General features: G+C 36.0%; 1 protein-coding gene across 1 annotated transcript in view; it reads right to left on the minus strand.

Moving 5' to 3' along the window:
- LOC134683512 (peroxidase-like protein) overlaps nucleotides 1–21,725 on the minus strand; it is a 35,240-nt gene extending 13,515 nt beyond the window's left edge. Inside the window, exons 1-4 of the mRNA XM_063542820.1 lie at nucleotides 21,590–21,725; nucleotides 20,813–21,062; nucleotides 4,814–5,034; nucleotides 3,355–3,546 (exon numbers count right to left, since the gene is read on the minus strand). Coding sequence (XP_063398890.1) covers nucleotides 3,355–3,546; nucleotides 4,814–5,034; nucleotides 20,813–21,062; nucleotides 21,590–21,725 — 799 coding nt within the window. The remainder of the gene's footprint in view (nucleotides 1–3,354; nucleotides 3,547–4,813; nucleotides 5,035–20,812; nucleotides 21,063–21,589) is intronic.

Here is a 21,725-nt window from a genome sequence, read left to right on the forward strand (position 1 = left end):
TCAACAATCCTAGAATCCTAATTTGAGGAAAAATAAATGAACTTCCAAATACCGTTTTTATCCAAAACATCACTGAAGAGACATTAGTTGTCGAAATCAGGTTATGGTGTACATGTATCTATTTTTGCCTCTCATGTTTGTGGTATACAAATTTTGCCACAATTTTTCTGTTTAGTATAAAAATTTATATATAAATTAAAAGATTCATTGCTCAATTCATTTGGCGATCGTATATGGCAGTCAGCAGGGTTTAGGAACACCAGTTGTTCGACCATGTTAAATGCGTTTTGTTAAAATACTTTTTCACTTTTTTGATCTTATTAAAATGTTTTTTGTGATGAATGTAGACCCTCTAAAATGGTATACATGTTACAGTAAATAGGTCAAGATTCAAGATTCTATATTTCTTATAAAACCAAGTTAATGGTACAAAGAAATATATGTTTACATATAATAATATACAGATTTGCTCATGACAAGTTTGTACAAAACGAGCATCAAGAATGAGAAATTGGTGATCAACCTGGAGAACATACTTCTATATTGATATTTCTAATTAATTTACACAATTTTTTCAATACACGAATATTTTTTGAAATAAATAAAGTGCCGAATTTCAAAACATTTACTTGGCTTACGTAGTAAGGTTTAAGAAAAGCTCTTCTACTTTCTGTTAGAGCTGTACAGTTTAAAATATAGTGAAATTCACCACATATCTCTTGAGAGTTACAAAGTACACAGTACCTTTCCTGTCTAATAATTTTACGCCATCTACCGGTTTCTATAGGTAACCGATGATTTCCAGTTCTAAACCTACATAACGTTATTTTATCTTTATGAGGTAATAAGTCTAAATATTCTTCAAATTCAAAGTTTATTTTAAATAGTTTGTAACATAATGCTTGTGGAGAATTCTCCATTTCTGATTTCCAAGTCTGCTGAAATTGGTCAAAAATTCTTTGTTTAATGCTTAACTTTAACCCTTTTGGATTAAAACTATAGTTATTCTGATTTAACCAAATATTTGAAAATCCATATTTATTTAAGATATTTTTTATACAAATCAACCATTCGAAAGTAAATCCACCATCTACGTTAAGTTTATAAATATATCTGTTTATAATATTAGACCAAAAAGATACCATACGGTATTCCACATATACTGACATAGGATAAGCGCCTAGCTCTCCATATACCATACAGCTTGGGGTTGATTTTTCAAGCTTAACAAAAGTTTACAAAAAATCAAATGCACTCTTTCTATTCCATCAGTATTACTAACTCCCCAAATTTCACAACCATATAGCAATATAGGCTTTACAATTTTATCAAAAAGATCGTACTGACATTTAACTGTCAGGTTATGTGAGAGGCCTTTTTTTAGAACTTCATACATAGCTTGGGTGGCTTTACTAATAAGTTGATTTTTAGCACTTTTAAAACACCCGTTTTGGAAAATATAATGTCCAAATATGAAATATCCTTGACAATTTCTAAAGCATTACCAGCGAGTGTAAAATTAATTTGTTTATCAATCTACCATTACCAAAAATAACAATTTTGTTTTGGTTGGATTAACTTTCAGTTTCCATATATCACAGTATTCATAAAATGTATTTAGCTGCTGTTGAATATCTTGTGCAGTTTCAGAAAATAAAACAGTATCATCTACATAAAGAAATACATAAAGTTTCAAGTACATTTAATTTGTTGTTCTGTTTCATATGTCACTGTGTTTAGACCTATTACATCATTTCTATGACAAAAATCGTCCAAGTCATTCAGATACAAAGAAAAAGAAAAGGAGGTAAATTTTCTCGTTGTCTAACACCTATATTACATGGAAAGTATTCGGTAGTATCACCATTAAATGAAATACGAGATTTAATACTACTATACCTATTAAAATTTACGTTATATATTTTACCATTTATATCAATAAATAGTAATTTTTGCCACAGGCCATTTCTCCAAACGGTACCAAAAGCTTTAGCAAAATCGATAAAAGCACAAAAAAGTTTCCTCTTTTTGTTTTTCATCGTCTGAATGAGAGAATATAAAATAAATAAATTATTAATAGTGGAGTTTCCTTTCCGGAAGCCTCCTGGGTTTTCGCATGTTAAGCTATATTCTTTCGAATATTTATTTAATCTGTACAGTTATTTAATACAGATGTGAAAAGTTTCCTAAAGCAGCTTATTATGGTGATAGGTCTAAAATTCTTTGGATCAAATCTCGACCAGCAGTGGCATCGACCCAGTGGTAGTAAATAAACTCATCATAGATACCAAGACTAAATTTTGTATATACGCCAGACGCGCGATTCATCTACTAAAAACTCATCAGTGACGCTCGAATCCAAAAATATTAAAAAAGCCAAATAAAGTACGAAGTTGAAGAGCATTGAGGTCCAAAAGTCCTAAATGTTTTGCCAAATCCAGCTAAGGTAATCTATGCCTGAGGTAGAAAAGCCTTAGTTTTTCAACAATTCTAAATTTTGTAAACATATAAAAGGGTATGTCATAGATTTTGGTATAATTTTGCATATGACTTGGAATCGTTAAGTTATATCTGAAATTCGAAAAAAAATAATATCTTTGATACTTAAATGTCCGTTTAAATGATATAAAATAGTCAAATGGTGACAGACTTTATTTTTTGTGTATTAACCAATACTTCGTAGGTACTGATAAACGTCAAAAATCAATGTTTTACGGTATATTATGCATTTACGTTACGATTATTTCGCCATTTGTTTGGTATTTTTCACCTAGGGCACTACTTTGATTGATGTATACCGTAAAAACGCAGCTGGTAACCCTATTATTATTCTACATCATAGAAACGTTAATTTTTTTTACCAAAAACATATTATAGAGTAAACATGGAAAATTTGCTGATTTAAAGTAAAATTTAAAAACTGTTTAGTGGATTTTATGTGCTTTGACTTCCTATTTTGAAAGAACTAAATCAATAATATTTCAGAAAAAAAATAGATAAATGCATTATTATTTTTTTTGTATTTGCAGATAGACTTTTAGAAGCCAAAAATGTGTGCTAAATTTATAGAAATCTGTGACATAGACTATTTACGACCATCACCTGTTATATATTGCAGACATCAATTTCAATATGATGGTTATTGTGTAACTAATAAGAGAAAATTTATGAATGGTTTGCAGTGAAATGAATTGCGTTCTAGGAACTATTTTTAAAAAACTTGTATCTTGTATTTACTATTTAGGCAGCCATAATTACACAATGTAGAGATTCCATTTTGAAACACATAATTTTATATTCATGCCTTGAACATATCATAACATATTCGATTTGTTCATCTTAGATTTGACTTACCAATTTCAATCGGAGTTGCGACAACGTCGTGGTCAATGAATTGACCAAAATGTGTCAAAGCAACATTAAACTTTCCACTTTTTGGTGAAGATGGAGGATTACTTCTAAAAATCTGGTTTGATAAGAGTCTTGGGTTTGGCAGTTGATTACCATTTTTCCCACGTGTACGCGGATACAACCCTAGATTCCATACTGTAAATATATAAAAGTTGTACTTTAAATGTCTATATCAATGAAAACAATTGCATCAATGTAAACCTATACATGAGTATGTACTATGTTGATACGTATGATATTTTTAGTTTTTTAGTCAATGTCGACATCACAAATCCATCCATCCTAAATTCTTATCTAAATTCTAAATCACCTTCAAGCACAGTACTTTCACTTTAACTATTTAAGAACTGTTTTGAGAGATTTTAGCGTAAACTGCATTATTAAGTTTTTTTATTACAATACCAATAAGGAAGATTATTTCAGGGTTTTTTCTTATAAAAAATGGAAAACAACACGTTTTATAATTTATTGCGTCCGAAGCGCTTTTCTGGATTCACCTTCATCAGAAACGCTCAAAGCCAATCATTTGAAATCCGAAGATGTATAAGTACCGAAAATCGTTGAAGAGCTATATGTCAAAAATACCAAAAATAAATAGCCAAATTCGTCTAAAGCCAACTTTGCCTGAGGGAGTTCAAACCTTAGTTTCATAATAATTTCTAAATTTATAAACAGACAATTTAAGTAAAGTTTGTTAAATCATGTCAGTACTGAAGCACTGACTACTGAGCTGATGATACCCTCGGGGACTGATAGTCCACCAGTATAACTTAGATTATTACTTTTATTAAAATATAATAGATGTTATTTTCTGTGATCGCTTCGGACGTGTTTTATATTGGTCTACTTACTATCACCATACTATATTGGTCTACTTACTATCACCATACTATATTGGTCTACTTACTATCACCATGCTATATTGGTGTACTTACTATCACCATACTATATTGGTCTACTTACTATCACCATACTATATTGGTCTACTTACTATCACCATGCTATATTGGTCTACTTACTATCACCATACTATATTGGTGTACTTACTATCACCATGCTATATTGGTGTACTTACTATCACCATACTATATTGGTCTACTTACGCTATATTAGTTTACTTACTATCACCATACTATATTGGTCTACTTACTATCACCATGCTATATTGGTGTACTTACTATCACCATACTATATTGGTGTACTTACTATCACCATACTATATTGGTGTACTTACTTTCACCATGCTATATTGGTCTACTTACTATCACCATACTATATTGGTGTACTTACTATCACCATACTATATTGGTCTACTTACTATCACCATACTATATTGGTCTACTTACTATCACCATACTATATTGGTGTACTTACTATCACCATACTATATTGGTGTACTTACTATCACCATACTCTGGTGGTACAAATCTAGACTGTGGCGTCCCTGCTGCTCCCATGTTTGTCCGATACAAGTTATTGCATGTACCATCCATCGTCCGGTACTTATCAGAAGGATTACAAACAATACTTTTAGCCTCAAATAGATTAGGTTCAACGGCCTGAACTCCATCGGAGATTCTTTTACTTAAATTTTGGTCTAAAGACGGTCGAGCTGTTCTTGACCTACAAAAGTTAAATAATGATTTGACCGGTAACCCAGTTGGAAAAGTGTCCTCTTGAAATGTTTGTTTACGAGGGTTGCAACTCTTGATTCAATATATAGGTAAAAAGTCCATAAAATCAATCTTCCAGAAATACAATACACACAAAGCATCGATATAGGAGTACTCGTAGATATGATTTACATGTATGTAGTTCAAAACCATTGAATTGACGAGGGTGGATGTTAAAATACCAAAAAGTGACCGAAGCAAATACGATGAATAACGAAGTATATACGATGGTGCCGAGATTATATACGATAGCAAAAGATGGACATACTTAGGTTAACCGAAGACAGGTATTTAAGCTTCATATCTCAGCCAAGGTCTACACGATGGATCACGAAGGCTACACGGTGGATTAAGAAGGCTACACGATGGATTACGATGATGGCGCGATGGTCATACGATGTCTAAAAATAATTTTTAGTATATTATCCCCTCGCCTACTACATGTAAGTTGCGTGAAGATAAAATTGTTATGGACACTCTAGAACCAAAATGCTCAAAACTTGGTATGGTGTCTTTCGTTAAGAATATCTTAAGCGCTATTGACTTTAAAGTTCAAAGGTCAAGGTCACAGTGGCAGTTGTAATACAAGGCAATATCATCCTTGTGGACACTCTCAACCAATATACTTCAACAGATTTTAACCACATTTGGTATATTGTTCCTCCTTGTAATGATCTGACATTTTTTACGTTCAAGGCCAAAGGTCAAGGTTATGTAGATGGGCTTGTTTTTTCTCCTTGAAATAGCATAATACACAGGAAATTGGTTGCTCATTTTTTTACCTGCTGGTTCTAAAGACAATATTAAAGGTATTTCCAGTTACTGAATGTTTTGGTAGATTTCTAAAAAAAATAGTTTATGTATCAAATATGCATATTCAATTTACCACTTTCTGAATGTGTCATATACAAATAAAGTGTCCATATTTGTCCAAAATATGTTACAAAGGAGGGGATGCCACACTCGGCATTGCTTTGGTTGAACTGTAAAATGTGTGCACTAGTCTGAATAATCATCCATAAGTATGCCCATGTTTACTGATCTATCTTAAAGGTAGGGTGATGTGTTCGTTGATCCCTTTTATTCAAAAAGAGCTCTTTCCAGGAGAATATCATAATAATATAGACAAAAGGAAGGATGTGAGGAAAGCAACAAATGTGGCAAAATATGACATATAGAAAACAAAGTGGTTATGGAGTAAACATTCGTGTGACAACAACTCAGACGATACATAAATAATCAGAATAATGAAGAAAAGTTGCTTTCCCTATATACGTGTACCTGCAGTGTTGGTGTACGAGGCGCGTTTATGATTTTCATTATGTTACTTGATAGGAAAAATTGACAAAAAATAATATTTTACTTTAAAAAGTAAATCCTGAGCCAGTAAAATCTGCTCTTCTTGTTCCATTTAAATTAATAGAAACAACGCTGTCGCCTTTCTTGTTCTCATAGAATCATATGATATGAGCTCCATGTTTTGTGAACGTCTTTCTCAACTGTCGTTTTAGACTGACCAGTGCATATCGCGCATGGCACTTCGAATTATTTTAGCGCGAAAATTAACTGACATTTAGCTGGATTTATTGCCGTCGTAGTTCCTTCTTGTCGCCTTCGTACTTTTATTCGATGGCAAAACGACGGGATTACGAGTTCTTCACAAAGTCGTGTTGCCATAGTTAGACCTTCGGGTAGCTTCGTGATTCATTCGTGTAGACATCGTAATGTCAAAACTGCCCGATGGAAACGATGGAAACACGAATGCAATACGATGTTCAAACATGCATTCCCGGCGACATTACGATGGTGAGGATGGTGATACGAACTCAATACGAACCCTCAACATCGGACGCACCTTGGGGGATTTTTTAACATGTTAAAAATTTTAGAACCCTTCCCGAAGTTGTCCCCGAAGCTAGAAAAAGTGGCCGATGGTTAAGGATGGTTAAAGATGGCACTAAGAATAGCCCGATCTGAATACGATCAGTCCCGATTTTGAAAATTTCCATAATCGTGGTGTCATCGGCGTAAAAATCGGGACAGTGTGACGCGGGCATTAGCCCTTTCCACCTTTTTCATATTCAAATATTTATTACAGAGCATGCCAGTATTTATATCTATGTATCGATCAATAACTGTATTATTTTTCAAAAAGGAGACAGATTCGTAAATACAAATTGCTTGTTTCTAAATCCTTAATATTATTTTATTTGTATAATATTGTTTAAAGTTATCTGAATAAATATTGTTTACACGATCTGATTGGTTAATTACCTAGGTGTAAATACCACAGCATCCCAGTTAATCAAGGGATTTTTCCAAATTATAAAAAGAAGAGACTTTCCAAAATAAAAATAAAAATATGATAAAAATTTCCACAAATTGTGTTTCTCAAAAATTCCTCTAAAATCAGTTTGTTTTCAAAAAAGTAATATTTGACAAAGCGCTCCAACTTCGCTGTTGAAAATGTGTGTTGAAGTAATTCCTCGTAATAAATTTTCAACATAAGACCCTGGTATAAAAATCTGTAAGGGAACACTTCATGAAAATACATTCTTGATCTTGGTTTAATTACGGGTGTACATAAATTTAAACGGTGGTAAAAATGTACCTCAGAAGGTATGAATTTTCAACACCGGTGTTAAAAGTAAAATAACAAAAATACCGAACTCCAAGGAAAATTCAAAACGGAAAGTTTCTTTTCAAATGGAAATATCAAAGGCAAATACATGAAATGAATGAAAAACAACTGTCATATATCTGACTTGGTACTGTAATGAAAATTGATAGGGTATGTAAACTTGGTGTTTTAGGACCCTCATATTCAGGGCCGACCATCTATGACTTAGTATTACATGGTGCTTTATGGTCCTAAATTATGGAGCCTGTAAGCCCTAATTATACACGGTACACGGTAGCCCTAATATGTATGGAGTCCATAAGCCCTGGTGCATATAAGCCTGATTGCCCATAAGCCCAGTTGCCCATAAGCCCGGTTGCCCATAAGCCCAGAAACTCTGGTGCCCATAAGCCCGGTTGCCCAGTTGCCCATAAACCCTGTATCCATAAGCCCAGAAACTCTGGTGCCCATAAGCCCACAAGCCCATATTGCAAGAGAAGGTATATAAGGGAGTGATAATTGTGAAACAGCAGAGCTGACGAGAGAACGAGATTAGAATATTGCCAATATTACTTAGTGTGCTATATCTGTATATACTGTATATTCTGTTATTACGTTATTACTGTGTATTGTGTTTTTACGATACTTGAATACACTGTTGAACTTTACACAACGACTTCGTGTTTATTTTAGTAAGTTAGCGAAAAGGTCCAAGCAACACAAGAATCCCTCATTTATATACGCAAAAGGATCTTCTCGGGTCACGAACTACCCGTCGACAACACCACCGGGAAGGTCCCCCGAATTTTTGCGTTACATTGGTGGCAGCGGTGGGATTTATTTATTTTTGTGTTGAATAAGGATAATTCTTTATTGGATTTAAATCAGGATTTTCACGTTGTGCTAGGATGGAAACCCCTAGAAACAGGATATACACTCGGGCACATATGCCTTCTGAGGTAAGACAGACACACTTTTATACCGATAATGGAGTCTATGATAGTCGCTCTTCATATGACTCCGGAATTGAAAATTCCACGGTATGTGGGACTCCTCAGCCAAAGCACCTAGGAAAATATACAGGCTTCCAAACGAATGCCGGATTATTTTCACAAGAGGAGCAATTTGGTCTGAGTACTGAGGTTCCGGGATACGAGGAGGAAAATATAGAAGAGAATAAACAAAATTGGGGAAAATTTTGGTTAATTTGGTTAACTTTACTCTCTGTCTGTACTGGCTTAGTAGCAATAGCCTGGAAATATTTTCCGTGTAACGAAGTAGTTAAAAAGTCACAGGAGTATGTGATGACCGGATTACTAGGAATCATAGCTTTTGTGCTAGTAACGACCGTATTAAAAATTTTAATACATTTTTGTAAGACCCCGCGTGAACAGGATGTTATAGTGTCGCCAGGGCGTGAACAGGGAGGAAAACGATATAAACAGTCAACGTTTCTCAGTAACAATAATATACGGAGCATGACAAACCCTAATCAAGAATGTGGGTATGTCGATGCACCGAATAGCCCTTACTATGCACCGAATAATTCTATGTCCAGTTACTCAGGAAAAATGCCAGTTAGCCAAAAGTCCACGTTGAATAGCCCAGTTAATATGGGACATGAAAACCAGGACAAAATGGAACACAGGCAAATTCCAGAACGCAATAGACACGATAATAATATGAATGTAGCTAGCTTTGATGCTTTTAGTGGATCAGATAATGCTAGAGATTTTGTTTCTGTTGAACCAAACAATAGACCGGGAACCGAGTTCACGAATGTAGGGGCACAAAGTAAAGAGATGGGAAGATTTTCAGCACGTCCCTCCGAATATCCGGTACGGCGTACGTTCTTGGGGTCAAATTCAGACGTATGGTCGGAATTTCTCCAATATTTTGAAAATATTCGGGAGTTAAATTTGTGGGACGATGAGAAAGCAAGACGAGTATTGCTTAGTACGTTAAGGGGCCAAGCGGAAACCTACGTTTACGGGCTGCCTTTGATAATTCAGAGAAATTATCAACGTTTAGCGGAGAAACTGAACGATAGATTCGGGCATGCTGCAATGAAAGAGAGATATATTGCTGATGCTAAACTACGGAGGAGGCAACCAGGAGAATCCCTCCGAGATTTTGATCAAGCTATTGAAGACTTGTATAGGCGGGCTTATCCAAACAATCCTGACATAGTTGAAGAAAACGCTATGAAGTCATTTTTAGCTCACCTGGCCCGAAGGGCCAAGTGAGCTTTTCCCATCACTTTGCGTCCGGCGTCCGTCGTCCGTCGTCCGTCGTCCGTCGTCCGTCGTCGTTAACTTTTACAAAAATCTTCTCCTCTGAAACTACTGGGCCAAATTGAACCAAACTTGGCCACAATCATCATTGGGGTATCTAGTTTAAAAAATGTGTGGCGTGACCCGGTCAACCAACCAAGATGGCCGCCACGGCTAAAAATAGAACAGAAAATGCAGTTTTTGGCTTATAACTCAAAAACCAAAGCATTTAGAGGAAATCTGACATGGGGTAAAAATGTTTATCAGGTCAAGATCTATCTGCCCTGAAATTTTCAGATGAATCAGTCAACCCGTTGTTGGGTTGCTGCCCCTGAATTGGTAATTTTGTGGAAATTTTGCAGTTTTTGGTTATTATCTTGAATATTATTATAGATAGAGATAAACTGTAAACAGCAATAATGTTAAGTAAAGTAGGATTTACAAATAAGTCAACATGACCGAAATGGTCAGTTGACCCGTTTAGTAGTTATTGCCCTTTATAGTCAATTTTTAACCATTTTTCGTAAATCTTAGTTATCTTTTACAAAAATCTTCTCCTCTGAAACTACTGGGCCAAATTGAACCAAACTTGGCCACAATCATCATTGGGGTATCTAGTTTAAAAAATGTGTGGCGTGACCCGGTCAACCAACCAAGATGGCCGCCACGGCTAAAAATAGAACATAGGGGTAAAATGCAGTTTTTGGCTTATAACTCAAAAACCAAAGCATTTAGAGGAAATCTGACATGGGGTAAAAATGTTTATCAGGTCAAGATCTATCTGCCCTGAAATTTTCAGATGAATCGGTCAACCCGTTGTTGGGTTGCTGCCCCTGAATTGGTAATTTTGTGGAAATTTTGCAGTTTTTGGTTATTATCTTGAATATTATTATAGATAGAGATAAACTGTAAACAGCAATAATGTTTAGTAAAGTAGGATTTACAAATAAGTCAACATGACCGAAATGGTCAGTTGATCCCTTTAGGAGTTATTGCCCTTTATAGTCAATTTTTAACCATTTTTCGTAAATCTTAGTTATCTTTTACAAAAATCTTCTCCTCTGAAACTACTGGGCCAAATTGAACCAAACTTGGCCACAATCATCATTGGGGTATTTAGTTTAAAAAATGTGTGGCGTGACCCGGTCAACCAACCAAGATGGCCGCCACGGCTAAAAATAGAACATAGGGGTAAAATGCAGTTTTTGGCTTATAACTCAAAAACCAAAACATTTAGAGGAAATCTGACATGGGGTAAAAATGTTTATCAGGTCAAGATCTATCTGCCCTGAAATTTTCAGATGAATCAGTCAACCCGTTGTTGGGTTGCTGCCCCTGAATTGGTAATTTTGTGGAAATTTTGCAGTTTTTGGTTATTATCTTGAATATTATTATAGATAGAGATAAACTGTAAACAGCAATAATGTTTAGTAAAGTAGGATTTACAAATAAGTCAACATGACCGAAATGGTCAGTTGACCCGTTTAGGAGTTATTGCCCTATATAGTCAATTTTTAACCATTTTTCGTAAATCTTAGTTATCTTTTACAAAAATCTTCTCCTCTGAAACTACTGGGCCAAATTAATCCAGACTTGGCAATCATCATCTTTGGGGTATCTTGTTTTAAAAATGTGTCCGGTGACCCGACTATCAAATCAAGATGGCCGCCACGGCTAAAAATAGAACATAGGGGTAAAATGCAGTTTTTGGCTTATAACTCAAAAACCAAAGCATTTAGAGCAAATCCAACACGGGGTAAAATTATTAATCAGATCAAGATCTATCTGCCCTATAATTTTCAGATGAATCTGACAACCCATTGTTGGGTTGCTGCCCCTGAATCGGTAATTTTAAGGAAATTTTGCTGTTTTTGGTTATTATCTTAAATTTTATTATAGATAGAGATAAACTGTAAACAGCAATTATGTTCAGCAAAGTAAGATTTACAAATAAGTCAACATGACCGAAATTGTCAATTGACCACCTAAGGAGTTATTGTCCTTTATAGTCAATTTTTAACAATTTTCATAAAATTTGTAAATTTTTATTAACATGTTCCACTGAAACTACTGGGCCAAGTTCATTATAGATAGAGATAAATGTAAGCAGCAAGACCAGTAAAGTAAGATTTACAAACACATCACCATCACCAAAACACAATTTTGTCATGAATCCATCTGCTTCCTTTGTTTAATATTCACATAGACCAAGGTGAGCGACACAGGCTCTTTGGAGCCTCTAGTTAGACAGATGCGGCCAAAACGAAGAATTTCGTTTAAATATAAAACGCACTAGACCTAGAACTTTACAAGATGCTGTTTTATCGGCTGTGCAAGAAGAATGTTTACGGTTAGGTGAACAAGATTTATTTCAAGATGCCAAACCCGCAAATCGTTTAATCTTTGGAATAGACGGCGAAGATGATGGTGGCGAAATAAATGACGAGAACGATTTTGAAATTCCCTTTTCGTCAGGGGAGAGTTATCAACCTCAAAATGATTATAGGAGTGAAACCTATAGAGGGAGAGGATCCAAGTCGAAAAATAATTCTCGACGAAATAATCGCGGGAGAGGAAATTCTAATTATTCTAACCCAGCACGATCAAGAGGGGGCCGGGATTTTAACCGGTCAAATGACTCCTCTGATCCGTTAAACTAAAACGGACCGGTACCTTTGGCCAGGTACCGGTCACACCAACGCGGCCTTATGCGAAAAATTATGCAAGGAAATTTGGAATTAAAAATCAGAAAGACAGAAGAAAAAGAAATGATAAAACTAAACAAAATTCAAAAATTCAAGTATCTAAAGAAACTAATCCTTGCAACTTAAAGCAGACGCCTCAAGAGGCGAAAAATTTTGACGATGTCACTACGGCCAAGAATCTAAAGCACCCTAATTCTCATGGAGCTCTAGTTCGTGTTTACGGTGTTGCTAACATGATGGTTAAAGGTCATATAGAGAGTGTTCCTATCAATTGGAAAATTGACACTGGAGCTAAACGGACTTTCATTACGGAACATGTTTTTAATTCAATTATTGAAAAACCGCAACTAAGTCCAGTTGACGCTAACTATATAGCCGCTGACGGACATAGTTTGAAATGTAAAGGAGAAGCTGTCATGTTGGTAATTTTCAATGATCATGTTTTTGAACACAAGATCATTGTAGGAGGAGTAAAATATAACTTACTCGGGGAGGACTTCATTCTTAAAAACCGGTGTACGTGGGACCCGGATGAATCAAGTTTTGTTATTAAAGGAAGAAGATTTCCATTAGACGGAAATGATGGTAAAAGTGGATCCGGCAGAGTGGTGGCCTTACAAACGATACTGGTACCTGCAGGACACGAGGCTATTGTAAAATCCAGCGTTGTTAATAAGTTAGATTCACCCTGTAAGCAAAATTTCCTTGGAATATTGACACCGGAAAAATTGTTTATGGAAAAGTTTGGTTTAGCTATCGCTAGGACACTAGTAGATTCTAACCAATCTGTAATATTTACACGAGTTTTTAACCCCGGATCGTCTGATGTTACAATTTATCAAAATACGCACATGGCACTGTTTACGCCTATAGATAAGGTAGGACCAGTCTTGGACCTAAATGTTGATGTTCCGATTTGCAGAGTGTCCGAAATAAGCAAAGACACTTATTTATTACCTGAATACCTTACTGATGTTTACGAACGTGGTTGTGTTGGCCTCACGGAGGAACAGCAACAGAAATTTAAAGTATTTCTTTGTAAAATGCAGGAGTGTTTTGCTAAACCTGGGGAGGTAGGACGAACTAATTTAGGCTCACATTCTATTAAGCTGAACGATGAAAAGCCGGTGAGAGAGCCTCCCAGACGGATTCCTCTCTATAAAAGACAAGCAGTTGAGGATGAAATCAACAAACTAGAGGCACAAGGACTTATTGAAAAATCAATTAGCCCTTGGTCATCGCAAATTGTAATGGTTCAAAAGAAAGACCAGTCCTGGAGAATGTGTGTGGACTTCAGAAAATTGAATGAAAAGACCGTAAAAGACGCCTACCCCTTAACTAGAATTGATGAAAACCTCGACACCTTAAGTGGAGCCGAATGGTTTACATCCTTAGATTTAAATATGGCGTATCACCAGGTTCCATTAGAAGATGGGGATAAAGAGAAAACCGCGTGTGCAACACCAAGAGGGGGTCTATATCAATTTGTGACTATGCCGTTCGGTCTTTGTAATGCGGCCGGAACGTTCGAGCGAATTATTGAGAAAGCGTTGAGTGGACTACAATGGCATATTGCTGTTTTGTACCTAGACGACATTGTAGTTTTTGGAAAAACGTTTGACGAGCATTTTGATAATTTAGAAAAAGTACTCGACAAACTAATGTTAGCCGGATTAAAATTGAAACCCAAAAAGTGCACTTTTCTTCAGAAAGAAATCACATTTTTAGGTCACGTGGTATCAAAATCCGGGGTGAGCACAGATCCAGCCAAATTAGATGCGGTAAATAAAATACCGGCTCCAACAACAATTACAGAGGTACGAAGTTTCCTCGGCCTGACATCGTACTACCGTAAGTTTGTAAGAAGTTATTCGAAAATTGCAAAACCTCTGTTTGATCTCACTAAGAAGGGACATTGCTGGAAGTGGACAACGGATTGTGAATCAGCGTTTCAAGAGCTTAAAAAACGGTTGACTTCAGCACCTATATTAGCATACCCGCAAGTAAATGGAGCTGAATTCATACTGGATACTGACGCCAGTAATTTTGCTATTGGCGCGGTATTGTCACAAGTACAAGACGGAATGGAGAGAGTTATTGCCTACGGAAGTAGATCGTTAGATAAACCGGAACGCAATTATTGTGTGACCAGGAGAGAAATGCTAGCCGTAGTATTTTTTACCCGACATTTTAAACATTACTTATTGGGTAGACGTTTTACTTTGCGCACCGATCATGGATCGCTTACATGGTTACAAAATTTCAAAGAACCAGATGGGCAGATTCATCGTTGGATCCAACAGTTGAGTCAATTCCACATGAAGATTGTCCATAGACCTGGTGTCCGTCATGGTAATGCTGACGCTTTATCTCGCATTATCACGTCGACATCCGATATTTGCAAACAATGCAAAATGCCCTGGGATTATGAATACCAGGGACCTGAAGAAGTAGAAATAATTGATATGCAGGAAGGAAAAGGAGTAAAATTAATGAATAAAACTTTGGAAGGTCAGTCTGTAGGTGGAGTTACTAATAAAAGTCCAGAAAGACCCACAATGTCATCAAATAATTTTGGAGACATAGATGGGCAACTAGATTGTAGTATTCCGGGAGAAATACCTATTGTAAGAAGGGGGAGAAGGCCCAATCGGCCTCCGCCAGCTAGACGAAAACCAACCCCAAAAATAGCATTGGACATAACATCTATGAGACAGCAACAAGAAGAGGATGATATAATTGGGGAAATTTTAAAACTTAAAATTGAAAACGCGGAAAAACCTTCAACAACGGAAATAAGTAGTAAGAGCAAAGAATTCAAATTTTGGATATCAAGATGGGAGTTGTTGGAAGTTAAAAATGATGTCCTGTGTTTGTATTGGGTTGAAAAGAACAACTGTGCAAAATGGCGTGTGTGCGCACCAAAGTCCGCGATTAGTGGTATACTTTGGTACTTACATGACGCTAGAACCTCGGGTCATTTAGGGATAAAGAAAACAGTTGAGCGAGCCCATATATGTCCGTTTTATTGGTGGAGTATGCAAAGATCGGTGAAAGAATATGTTCATAACTGTGAAATATGCGAAGAGCGGAAAAATCCAGCGCACAAAAAGAGGCATGCTCTAAAAACACACGTAGTCGGTGCTCCATTCGAGAGAATAGCTACGGATATCGCTGGCCCGTTTCCATTGTCTGACAACAAAAACCGTTATGTGCTCGTAGTAGGGGACTATTTTACTAAGCTTACAGAAGCATACCCGATGCCAGATATGCAGGCGGAAACAGTTGCTGACATTATTTTTAGAGCATGGTTTAAAAGATACGGCTGTCCTATTGAATTACACTCTGACCAGGGCAGACAATACGAAAGTACCCTTTTTCAAAACATGTGCGAATTACTTGAAATAAAGAAAACCAGAACAACTCCATTGCATCCTCGTTCTGATGGGATGATAGAACGTATGAACCGAACGATTCAGGAAATATTATCAAAGTACATCAAGTCCCACCAGAGAGATTGGGATCAACACTTAGATTTTCTGACCATGGCCTATAATTCAACACCTCATGAAAGTACAGGTTTAACACCACACCGTTTGGTATACGGACAGGAAATGAAATTTCCCTTGGATATTATTTCTGAAAGAATTGAGCAAGACGAACCCCAGTCTGAGTTTGCATCTGATTACGCCAATAAATTAGAAGAAAGGCTGCGGGAGGCACATGAAATAGCGAGAGAGCATTTAAAAGTGTCATCCGAACGACAAAAATTTCAATACGACGGGAATGTTAAAGAAAAAATATATTTTGACGGACAGTTAGTGTGGAGAAATCAAAAACAAAATATTCCAGGAAAGAAAGCCAAGATTTGTAGGAATTGGACCGGGCCGTGGGTGATTATAAAAAAATTAAGCGACGTTTTGTACAGAATTCAACATGCTAAAAATTCACCCCCTGTTGTGGTTCATGGAGACAATTTAAAACCGTATCGGGGATCAAAGAAACTTGAATGGTTTAAACAAGGAGTAATTAATGAAAATGTGACAGTAAGTTTTCCAGATGTCGATCATTTCCTGCAATCGGAAAATTTTGAAAAGGACAGTGAAAATGCGGAAGAATTTGCCAATGACGTACCCATAGAATTGCCGGATGAAAGTATTATTCCGAACCACCAGAACAAAGATAAATGCATTAAAAATTTACCAGCTGTTTCGAAAAGTCCGCAAAAGACCGAAAAGGAAACCCGAGGGAATTCCAGAATTATTCTGGGCAAAAGCCCGGAGGCCCGGAAAACAAAAGCCCAGTTTCCGCATCTGAAACTAATTAGCATCTCACCGGATGTCGCGCCTGCGCATGAAAATCAAAACAGTGGGAAAGATAAACATTACACCACGAGGAAAGGACGCCAAGTTAAAATACCAGAAAAGTTTAAGGATTTTATTGCAAATTATATAATGTCAAGTGCAAAACTTTTTGATTGTGTCGATTGTGGGAAGGAATACGTTAGCCCTAGAAACCTAAAGAGACATAGGAATCAAAAACATTCAGAATATGTGCAGTGTCGGTGTTGTCCATATGAAGACTGCACAAAAATGTACTGCAGAATTGAGTACATGACGTACCATCTAGAGGCAAGACATAAACTTTCTAGTGAACAAGCCAAGATTAAATCAAAGAGCTGCCCCTTAGTCCGAAAGAGCCGCACGGAATTCGAAGGATCGCGACATGGTTCCGTTTTACATGCTATACCAGACTCGCCACCAGACTCGCCACCAGAGGCACAGATTGAACATGCTGAACCAGAAAACCAATACCAGGGTCCAGATGTTTTGGATATATTGGTAAACAATTGTGAATATGACAACCTAGAAGACCTGATAGGTGAGGTGTCTGAAATTCGAGATTTTGCATACCTGTCAACCTGTGACGATGAAAATGCAGGTCATGACCTGCATTGAAGAATCAAATCTCAGGTCATAACGCGTACGAACTTTTTCGAGCTGAATTTCAGTATTTATGGTACATTTTCTTGTAAAGTATATCAAAGATACCACAACATCAATGCATGTTCACTTGGTTAAGTCATTTTAAATCCTATTAATTATTACTTCATTGAACTTTCTAAAGATTTTTATAATCCTGTATGTTCTTTACTATTTGTATTCATCCAAATACAGAATTAAAAGTGTTCAATAGTGATTTTGAAATGTTTGAGATTGCTGGCTTTTTTTTTTTTTTTTTCTCAGACTGAAGGGTATGGAAGACAATTTCAACACGATAATCACAATATGACTTATAATTTTTAACTAATACAGTAATATGATTAGTATATAATATTAATAATTAATAATTGTTAAAGAGTGATGAACATATATGCATAGAAAGAAGTTGGGTTTGTGCTTTATTTATTAACGGATGCCTAGTGAGTTAACTAATCTTTATTTAACCAATAATTTAAAAACAATTAATTTGAAAAAAAGTAGAAAAAAATAATATTGGGATGCAGGCCTCACCCTTCATTCTCATGTTGGTGGAAGAGGTATATGTGGCCAAAATTTTGAGATTGCTGGCTATGTGGCCTTTGAACACTCCATTTTAGCTTAGAGAGGAAATTAGAATTTGATAAAATATAGTAATATAGTTAAAGAAGGTATAAATGTAAAAAATAGTTTTCAACTTTTTTTTTTTTAATTGTATAAAGGTATATAAATAAAAAAAATTTAGTTTTCAATATGTATTTGAATTTTATATTTATTAATGATTTAATCTTTTTCACCCACAAAACGTAAATATAAGGAATAATTTTGAATGGTGACAAATAAGGGGAAGTAACTCTAGACGTCTATTTGAAATATGTTTACAATTTATTTACGACCTAAAGCTAAGGTAATTGGTGTTTGTTTGACACCAAAGCTGTCAAGTGAAGCCATGCACTTAATGGGTCACTTAATTTGACAGTTTGTATAGCTAAATGAACTTCCTGTTCATGGAAGAATTACGAATTTGCCGGTATTTCAAAGGAATATTACTTATGAAATCAATCTCAAAGCTAAGAAAAATGGGCGAAATCGGGTCATTTTCGGAATTCCCGGGTTATTTGAATGACCGGCGGGTGTCCCGGGTGATCCCTCATAATTGTGTAAATCTCGGGTCACACCCGCAGAATACGGGTCAGTTGACAGGTATGATTTTGATTTTCAACCTGAAGAAAATAAAATTAATTTGGAAGGTTTTTTTTATGACAATTGTGATCCAAGTGATATAAGCATTAATGTGTCAGATGATGAGTGTTGCGACAATAATATGAACACACCAACATACTGTGTTCCAGACAGTATCCAGGAAAACAACCATTTTAATAACATGTATGAGAATATATCCTCACCTGAAAATATGGATGAATATATATGTAACAATAACACGAATGATGACCAGATGGAGGATTTAGTGTATGTATCCGATGACAATGTGTCAGATTGTGGAAGCCAAAAATCCACAAGTAGTAATTCAACAAATACATGTACTGAGGATGAAATTGTTGAATCCGTAGAGATAATTTCTGTTTCCCTTATTAAAACAGTCACAGAGGTAGCCGGGGTTAAACAGACGAGAACCGAGCAGAAATTTTCTTTCACTGGGTGTGCTGAACCGTCAGAAATTGATTGGAATGACTTTTTCCGGTACATGCAAGATCAAATACATGAACATTCGATTAGCCAAAATAGAAGGACAACCGTGCCAAAGCCAGATGTAGAAGAGCTATAATTAAAAAAACACTTCAAATTTAACTTTTGTAAACTATTTTCTTTTGATTTTTGTTCGTCTCTAAATTTGTTATAAATATTTTTTATTATGCTTTCACAATTGATACATGTATTTCTTTGTTAAGTAGGTGAGTGAGAGTTAGTTGTGCTAAACCTGGTGCGTATTGTTGAATTTCTGTCCATAATGTGCTTGTTAAATTTAAAGGGTGCTAAAGAACTTTATCGTTCAAGACCAATCAGTCAATTCATGTTATCATGGTCATTACTATCCATTCACTCGTTTGAATTTTTTTTTTAATCATGTATGTTGATATTTTTTTTTTTGCAGTCTAGTACATTTTTGGTATTATGACTTTGTTTTATAAGTATTTACATGTATGCCTGAATTTTTTTTTAACATGTTTTTGTTATTATAATTATACTGAACAGTGGAAGTTCAGTTTTTCAAAAGGGGAGGGCTATGTAATGAAAATTGATAGGGTATGTAAACTTGGTGTTTTAGGACCCTCATATTCAGGGCCGACCATCTATGACTTAGTATTACATGGTGCTTTATGGTCCTAAATTATGGAGCCTGTAAGCCCTAATTATACACGGTACACGGTAGCCCTAATATGTATGGAGTCCATAAGCCCTGGTGCATATAAGCCTGAATGCCCATAAGCCCAGTTGCCCATAAGCCCGGTTGCCCATAAGCCCAGAAACTCTGATGCCCATAAGCCCGGTTGCCCAGTTGCCCATAAACCCTGTATCCATAAGCCCAGAAACTCTGGTGCCCATAAGCCCACAAGACCATATTGCAAGAGAAGGTATATAAGGGAGTGATAATTGTGAAACAGCAGAGCTGACGAGAGAACGAGATTAGAATATTGCCAATATTTCTTAGTGTGCTATATCTGTATATACTGTATATTCTGTTATTACGTTATTACTGTGTATTGTGTTTTTACGATACTTGAATACACTGTTGAACTTTACACAACGACTTCGTGTTTATTTTAGTAAGTTAGAGAAAAGGTCCAAGCAACACAAGAATCCCTCATTTATATACGCAAAAGGATCTTCTCGGGTCACGAACTACCCGTCGACAACACCACCGGGAAGGTCCCCCGAATTTTTGCGTTACAGTACATTGTTTTCTCTATGTACAAATGATTGAGTAAACCCAGGTTTTTAGATAGCTTTTAAAAAAACTCTCATACAATTATGTACACCCCTGATTACACCAATATGACGCATATTCTCCAAGGCTAAAGTACTTTGTTTCATCTAATTGACATCCAGAGATGTCAAAGTTCTATTTTGCTATGATCCTCTGTTCATAATTACCACTTTATAATGACTTTTTTGTGTTAATAATAATTACCTGTTTTGTACATTAGCAGCTGTTTTCGCAATTAGAGTAGCAGCTCTTGTCCTTGACAGGCCATCCTGTCTTACTGGTCTGCGTCTTCCGAACAAGTTAGCACGTCGAGTAGACCCTCGTCGTGGAACTCCGGATGCCGTCTGCGATACTTGTGGTGACTGTGCAGCGATTCCTGGTGCTCCTGCTCCTGCTCCTCCACCTGGACTTCCTGCTGCTCCTTGTTGGGAATTCCTCAAAACCTGATTGAAGTCTGCAATATATAATAAAACCCTTACTATATAATATATATTAACTGACCCTTTTGCTATGAATTTGTTTTGTTATACGTTTTCATTTTGTTCACTGAAGCATGTTTGCTATGCTCTATATACTTTTCAAATTCTTACAGCTTCTTATAACATTCAGTATAGGTACATGTACGTAGTAGCAGGATGCCCGTTTTTGATTTGATTATCGACTTTGAACGTTCCCGATGGAGGTACACAAAAAACAAAAAAGATTCGGAGGCATACAATTTATAACGTGTTGTTTCAGTTTTTGTGACAACGGGTCCTTTGATAGTTTACCAAGAGCACCGGTAGGTATTACATGTATTATAGGATAAATGATACATGACCAAAAAGAACGTGAAGAGATCACACATAAACTCAACATTGGACTCCAGTTCGAAGAAAAATTGAGCTTAAATACAACAGGTAGTAAATGAGCAAGTCGATGGCCTCCACCTTTTCATAACAAAACCTTATTTGATTGCAGACACATGTTTTCCATACTTACTGGTATTAACTTGTTGTGCAGTCGTTTGAGGAGTGTCTTGTATTGCAGCATCAACTGCTCCTCTAATAATATCGTCAATGTCCTGAGCACAACATGTAAAAAATCCCAAGAAGGCTGAAATAAGTAGCAACCTCAT

This window comes from Mytilus trossulus, chromosome 9 (assembly GCF_036588685.1).
Source record: "Mytilus trossulus isolate FHL-02 chromosome 9, PNRI_Mtr1.1.1.hap1, whole genome shotgun sequence".
In the NCBI taxonomy this organism is placed as follows: Eukaryota; Metazoa; Mollusca; class Bivalvia; order Mytilida; family Mytilidae; genus Mytilus; species Mytilus trossulus.